The 7365-nt window shown below is 39.1% G+C and overlaps 2 protein-coding genes across 2 annotated transcripts; both read left to right on the top strand.

Moving 5' to 3' along the window:
* The first annotated feature begins 565 nt into the window (after positions 1–565).
* Positions 566–1252, top strand: LOC106299914 (flowering-promoting factor 1-like protein 1). The gene has a single exon (XM_013735933.1). It carries the CDS (start codon positions 645–647, stop codon positions 1017–1019), a length of 375 nt encoding a protein of 124 aa, XP_013591387.1. The 5' UTR covers positions 566–644; the 3' UTR covers positions 1020–1252.
* Positions 1253–2326: 1074 nt separating this feature from the next.
* On the top strand, positions 2327–3778 carry LOC106329344. Its single transcript, XM_013767989.1, has one exon. It carries the CDS (start codon positions 2327–2329, stop codon positions 3776–3778), a length of 1452 nt encoding a protein of 483 aa, XP_013623443.1.
* The last annotated feature ends 3587 nt before the right edge of the window (positions 3779–7365 follow it).

The raw sequence follows: 7365 nt of genomic DNA, 5'->3' as shown, positions 1-7365 counted from the left end.
TAGTTTTGCATTTGATTCAAGTTTGGGTATAAGTTTGGAGTTAAAATCAAGTTGTGGATTAGTTTTGGCAAAAACCCCTATATAGAATAGGCCACGTTTTTGAAAAATTGCTCGTGGTCATTGCCATGTCAGGACCGGCACTGAAAGTTATACAAAAGCTGATTGGATCCAAATCGTCTTTAAATTTAGTTATCTATATTGGATATATATAGTAGACCTCGAGTATTTTTTTTGAGTTGGATCAGATTGAATTTATGATCAGACGGTGGATTTTGGATATTTTTCCCATCCCCTTATGGAAATATAAGTTACCTACATCTGGTTTGAAAAGAAAAAATAGCTTTAATTTTATGGAACTATGGTTATTCTTTTGCGCCCGAATGTGATATATAAAATGGTGGAAGATTGATATATAAGATTCTGTCCCTTTCGAGAATTCTGGAATTTTAAATTTAACATATAAATATATTAATATAAGATATATCAGCATCTAGACAGGGCCCCTTTACTAACATATATATAACCCTCTGCACAGTTTCCTTGTCCTCATCAAAATCAACAAGCTCATTGTGAAGAGCAGGCATACAAACAAATTTACACACACAAAAAACTAAAAACCTAGTTTATAAACAATCATCATCACAATGTCTGGTGTATGGATGTTCAACAAGAACGGAGTGATGAGGCTGGTTGAGAATCCTTACAACCAATCCTCCGGAGATTCGTCGGACTCTACCTCCTCCGGTGGTAGCCAGCAGCAAAGGATGAGGAGGAAGATCCTTGTCCATCTTCCGACCAGCGAGGTTGTCTCTTCGTACGGATCTCTTGAGAGGATCTTGAAGGGTCTTGGATGGGAGAGGTACTACTATGGAGACAACGCCGATCATCTCCTCCAGTTCCACAAGAAAACATCCATCGATCTCATCTCTCTCCCACGAGACTTCTCAAAGTTTAACTCTATTCATATGTATGATATCGTCGTCAAGAACCCTAACGTCTTCCATGTCCGAGACATGTAGTAGCCGATCATCAAAACTGAACTGGGTCAGTTTGAGTCTTGATACTCTCCAATCATTCTCGCTGATATATCTATATATCATGTATAAATTTGTTCGTGGTTTGTTTTATTTTGTATGTGTTTTGTGTTAGGTCAATTTATAGTGGTCTCAAGCTAGAGCCCTTCTAATGACTTGTATCATTTTATGATTTTTATGTATTTGAGTGGTTGATTTCAAAGTTGACTGTTATATAATGCGAGACAAATTTGTTTTGGTCCAAGATTAGCATTCAAATAATATGATGTGTGGAATATAAGTAATTAAATTAAATATACTTATGAGAAATTTAATCTCTCAAGAGATTTGATATACGATAATTGTATACATTAATCACTGTTCTGTAATTAAAATTTTTTATACGTAATTACAGGATTAAATCATATTCCATGATAACATATTGTCATAAAAATAAAGTGATTGTTATAAAAACATAATTAACAATATGTTTCTAAAAGCCCTTTTTTCAAAAAAAAAAAAAACAATATGTTTCTAAAAAAAAGTGAAAGACCAATAGATACATGATTAAATTTAAATGCATAGATATTATGATATAATATAGATACAGCCATAACGAAATACAATGATAATCTCAGTCCAAAAAAAAAAAAAATACAATGATAATTTCAAGCAAGACGAAATCTAAAGAGGGAAAGTAAAAAAGATGTGCAATTAGAGAAGGTCCCCCAAAGGTTTGGGAAGACAATGGATAAAATGATGGGCGCACGTGTTCTCTCATACTTTTCTACCGAATTTACATAGCTGTCAGTTACTGATTGCTCGTTTCCATATTTCATCACATATTAGAATGATGGGCGCACGTGATACCTAGCTTTCCCACTGCCCATTTCCCCCACATTGTCACTTCCTTATCCATGTCGAACAAACTTCCTTTCTTCTCCCAAATAATCTAGCACGAATCCTTCTCGTCTAACACTGCCTATGTTCGGTTTATTACATATATATGGTTCGAGGAGCGGCTTCCGCAGGAGAGACCTCCACGCAGAATGTCAGGACTGGAAATCAACCATCGGCAAGCCATCTGTTTGTAGATCTTCATGCTGAAAACCTTGACTCTCATGTTGCCTCCTCAGATGGAACCTCTGAAGAGGATGATCCAGATCCAGAATCCGAAGGAGTGTCAAATGATGATGACAACCCAGACGATGGGGAAGATCAATATATACGTGTGATCTCCAGAAGATCAAAGAGGAATACCAAAAAGATTGATAGGGGCAGAGGCCCTTTAAACCTCTGAATTTTCTCCCTCTATGGATATTTTTTGTTGGAACGTTAGAGGGTTCAACGACAAAATAAAACGTTGCGGATTTAGGAAATGGTTTCGTTTGAATAAGCCAATTTTTGGTGGCCTGTTGGAGACGCATGTCAGTAGTATCAAGGCTGTGTCAATCATCAACAGAGTCTTCCCCAGCTGGCATTACGATTGTAATTACGAATTTTCGGATTTAGGAAAAATCTGGTTGTTGTGGCACCCATCAGTCTCGGTTTCAGTGATCCACAAATCCCTCCAAAGCATTACGTGCAAAGTGAAACTCCCTTTTGTCTCAGCGGAGTTTGTTGTCACCCTAGTTTATGGATCTAACTGCAGAAAAGTGCGTAGAGAGTTATGGTCTGAATTATGCTACCTATCTACTTCTCCTTCCATTGCTCAAGCTCCTTGGACAGTGTTAGGCGATTTCAACCAAATCTTAGATCCTTCTGAGCACTCTTCGGCATCTGCAGCCTCTTCATCTCGTGGTATGAGAGATTTTCTAAACTGCTCAATCTCATCGGCACTGTCTGACTTGCCGTTTTGTGGGAACACGTTCACCTGGTCAAATAAACAAGGTGCCTCGGTTGTTGCCAAGAAATTAGACAGAATCCTGGTTAATGATATGTGGCTCTCCTCCTTTCCCAATGCCCTTGGTGTCTTTGGTGATCCAGGCATCTCCGACCACAGTCCATGCTGCGTTTTCCTTGATACTTCCAGACCCAAGCTGAAACATCCTTTTAAATTCTTCTCGATGTTGAATGCAAATCCCGAGTTTAAGGTTATTATCTCTGAGTGCTGGAAGTCTTTGCCCTTTCAAGGTACTAGTATGCGGAGGGTCTCCAAGAAACTAAAAGAATTGAAGAGTATCATCAGAACTTTCAGTAAGGATAACTATTTTGGTATAGAAAAACGTGTGACCGAGGCGTTTGAGGAGCTCTCTCACTGCCAGCATGCTCTGCTCTCAAGGCCTTCACCTCAAGCTGGTTTGAATGAAAGAAAAGCATATGAAAAATGGCCTCTTCTCGCAAAGGCAGAAGAATCTTTTTTCCAGCAGAGATCTCATGTAAATTGGCTTGGAAAAGGAGACTCTAGCACCTCATTTTATCACCGCTACGTTAAGGCGAGGGCCGCTCAGAACCAAATATTGTTTCTTCAGGATGTACATGGCAATGTGATCGATACTAAGGAAGGAATAATGAACATGGTTCTGGATTATTATGAGAATTTTTTGGGTGGGCCTTCCCTACTTTCTACATCCACCTTTGATGAGTTATCTCAGTTGCTGCAATTTAGATGCTCTCTTTCAGTGGTTGACTTGCTTCAGGCTCCCATCCTCAATACGGATATTCAAGAAGTTTCTTCTCTTTGCCAAACAACAAGTCCCCGGGTCCTGACGGTTATCCGACCGAGTTCTTCACTGCCCACTGGAAAACAGTGGGTTCAGACATGATTATGGCGGTCCAAGAATTCTTCTCGACGGGTAGACTGCTCCAGCAGTGGAACGCAACGATTCTGACGCTTATACCGAAGAAGCAAAATGCTGTTCTTGTTTCTGACTTCAGGCTTATATCTTGCTGCAATACTACATACAAAGTTATCTCAAAAAATCTTGCTAATAGGCTGAAGCAAGTTTTGCCCCTGGTGATCTCAAACACTCAGTCTGCCTTTATACCGGGAAGGCTATTGGTCGAAAACGTCCTTATGGCTACAGAGCTTATCCAGGGGTACAATTGGAAGAACATCACCAAGAGGTCAACCCTCAAAATAGACCTCAAGAAGGCCTTTGACTCTCTTAACTGGAGTTTCATCCTGCTTATTCTTCGAGCTCTGCGCTTCCCGGACTCCTATGTTCACCTGATATCTCAGTGCATCACGACTACTCGCTTCTCTGTGGCTGTGAATGGGGAGCTTGGAGGTTATTTCAGGGGTGCTCGTGGGCTTCGACAAGGAGACCCCCTGTCGCCTTATCTGTTCATTTTGGCCATGGAAGTGCTCGCTCAACTGCTGGACAACGACTATTTCAATGGACAAATTGGTTATCACCCGTCAGCCTCTAACCCGCCAGTGACACACTTGGCTTTCGCAGACGACATCATGGTGTTCTTTGATGGCGAACAAAGCTCTCTAGAGCGGATTGCAACAACCCTAGATGGCTTTTCCGCGTGGTCAGGCCTGACGATGAACCGCCAGAAAACAGAGCTCTTCGTGGCGGGTATGAGTGAGTTAGAATCCTCGGACCTATCAAGTCTTGGCTTCTCTATTGGCTCGCTCCCTGTCCGTTACCTGGGCCTACCGTTAATGCACCGAAAGCTTCAAATCTGTGATTACAGGCCACTGTTAGACCAACTAAAAAGACAGTTCTCTTCTTGGTCATCGCGCGCCCTCACTTATGCGGGTAGAAGGCAGCTTTTAGCTTCCGTCATATCAGGAACCCTCAATTTTTGGTTCTCCAGCTTCATCCTGCCTAAAGGCTGTATTAAATCAATTGAGTCCATGTGCTCAAGATTTTTATGGAATGGAAACATCACTAGTAAAGCTGCTGCGAAAATCTCTTGGAAATCAGTTTGTATGCCATGTTCTGAGGGTGGATTTGGCCTAAGGGATCTCTCCTCGTGGAATACAACTCTGTCCCTCAAGCTTATTTGGCTCCTCCATTGTGAATCAGAGTCTTTGTGGGCTTCTTGGACCAAGCGAAATCGTCTTAAGGGAGCGAGCATTTGGAGCTTCGAAGTGGAGAAACAAACTTCATGGATCTGGAAGTCTATTCTCCGACTTCGTCCTTTGGCAGAACGTTTCTTAAAATGTGACATAGGAGATGGGACCAAGGCCAGTTTTTGGTTTGATTATTGGCTGCCTATTGGACCACTGATCAAATTCTTTGGAGACAATGGACCTCAACACATCGGTGTTCCTCTCCATGCCACAATCAGAGACAATTGCTCACTCGAGGGGTGGCGGCTTCGCCATGCGAGATCCCCCAAAGCAGAGGAACTTCAAATCATGCTCTGTTCGGTACCGTTACCATCTCAATCAACTTCTGCTGACTCCTACAAATGGTGTGTTAGTGAACAAAGCTCAACCAACTTCTCCACCAGTCATACGTGGGAAGCAGTTAGGCATTGCGGACATCAAGTTCTTTGGGAAAAGATTGTTTGGTTTTCGGGTCATATCCCGAGACATGCGTTTCATTTGTGGGTTGCTATGCAAGACAGGTTACCGACTCAAGCTAGGTTGGCTACTTGGGACCCTGATATTGACAATTCTTGTCTCCTCTGTGCAAATGCATGTGAAGAGACAAGAGATCATCTTTTTCTTAGATGCAGTTTTAGTGAACAGGTGTGGCGTCTTATTACCGTTCGTCTTGGATATCGCCCTACTCTTTTCCACACTTGGACTGCTCTGTGTGAGTGGTTGCGAACTTCAGATACAACCTGCTCCAATACACTGCGTCGCCTTGTTACGCAAGCGACTGTTTATCAGCTATGGGCAGAGCGTAACAGCCGCCTACACAATGGTCTGTCTTCTACCCCCCATCGGATATTCAAAGATTTGGACAGAACCATAAGGAACTCCATCCTAGCAAGGAAGGAGATGAAGAAATTTAGGGGACTCATGAAAGCTTGGCTGAAGTTTTCCTAAGAATTATGTTGATGTTCTCAAGTTCTCAACTTTGAAGCTCTTTGATGTTTTTTTCTTTTTTTGGCATCATTTAGCTTGAACGATTAAACTCTTTGTATCGTACAAATTAGCTTCATTTTAATGATAATTCACATATTTATTAAAAAAAAAAAAAAAAAAAAAAAAAAAAAAAAAAAAAAAAAAATCATTGGCCTAAGATGCTGGACCGCTTGATTTTTTTTGTCATTGGATAAGTAGTTTTCCGCAATTCTGCTAAAAGATTTTTTCAGCATTTGGATTGTTCTATATCCCTATTTGTGTATTTGAGGGTTGATCCCCAAATCTCTTTACACAGCTACACCAAACAATTGAACTGAGCATACAAGTTTTTTCCTTTCAAATGCTTGAATATTACTATTATATATATAGGGATCTCATGTTCTAACCTAAACTGATACTGAAAACATATTTTCTAACTAAACATCATACGTTAATTTGCCAACACATTTCTATAGTAGTAAATAAAGACAAAAAGTATTTAATAAAGATGTGACTGGACTTGGGGTATAATAATCAATGACCATATGCATGCTCATATTTAGAGTGGTCTTTCGAGTCTCAACCGACGATAGAGATCGTGTTGGTCGAACCTTGCAAGAGTTAAAGTTCAACTAAGAAAAAAAAAGCACTCGTCCAGACAAAAGCATGTTTGTACAACAACTTATACAACTCACTAATACTTGTGCAACAACTTCCAGTGGCTCAAATAAATGAAAATCATATTCTTTAATACAGATAACGAAACATGTTTTAAAAGCAAGATAAAGATTATATAGGTTTGGAAAATGTGAATCATGACACTGGTGAAACCTAATAAAATGCAGATGTGAAAAACCATAATTATACAACTAGAGCTTGATCCGCATCGTGCGGGTATTTATTTTTACTTATAATTTTTTTATACTAAATGCATAATACCTATTTATAAATTTAAATGTATTATATAGTTGTCAGTATAAGAGTTTAAAACATAAAAAATTTAAACAAAATATTAAATAACTATATTTTATGTTTAATTTAACCTTTTATTGTATCACCGACAATGGGTACGTATAATATAAAAAATCAACGCATAATAAATTCAGTTAAATTCTTTAACTAACATATTGATGGGTGTATTGTATTGATGATGTTATTTATTAGTTCTGTAATGGTAAAGCTTGATCTTTGTATCAACTGTTATTTTGATGTCGATGTTTAGTTTTGTAAAAAAAAATATCTTTGCATAATATTAGTAATCGTATAAATCATGGTTTTATTTGTTAAGATTTTGTTTATTAATGGAAAAATATCTTAACATAATCTTAGTAATTTCATTAAGTGATATAGTTTGGCGAGTCCAAAAACATACATATCATT

Source organism: Brassica oleracea, chromosome C1 (assembly GCF_000695525.1).
Source record: "Brassica oleracea var. oleracea cultivar TO1000 chromosome C1, BOL, whole genome shotgun sequence".
In the NCBI taxonomy this organism is placed as follows: domain Eukaryota; kingdom Viridiplantae; phylum Streptophyta; class Magnoliopsida; order Brassicales; family Brassicaceae; genus Brassica; species Brassica oleracea.
Note: the sequence above shows the minus strand (reverse complement) of the source record. Positions and strands in the feature narration are given on the sequence as shown.

Bases quoted from the DNA above. Each gene is read 5' to 3' on its own strand.
- LOC106299914 (XM_013735933.1), top strand. From the start codon at position 645: ATGTCTGGTGTATGGATGTTCAACAAGAACGGAGTGATGAGGCTGGTT.
- LOC106329344 (XM_013767989.1), top strand. From the start codon at position 2,327: ATGGATATTTTTTGTTGGAACGTTAGAGGGTTCAACGACAAAATAAAA.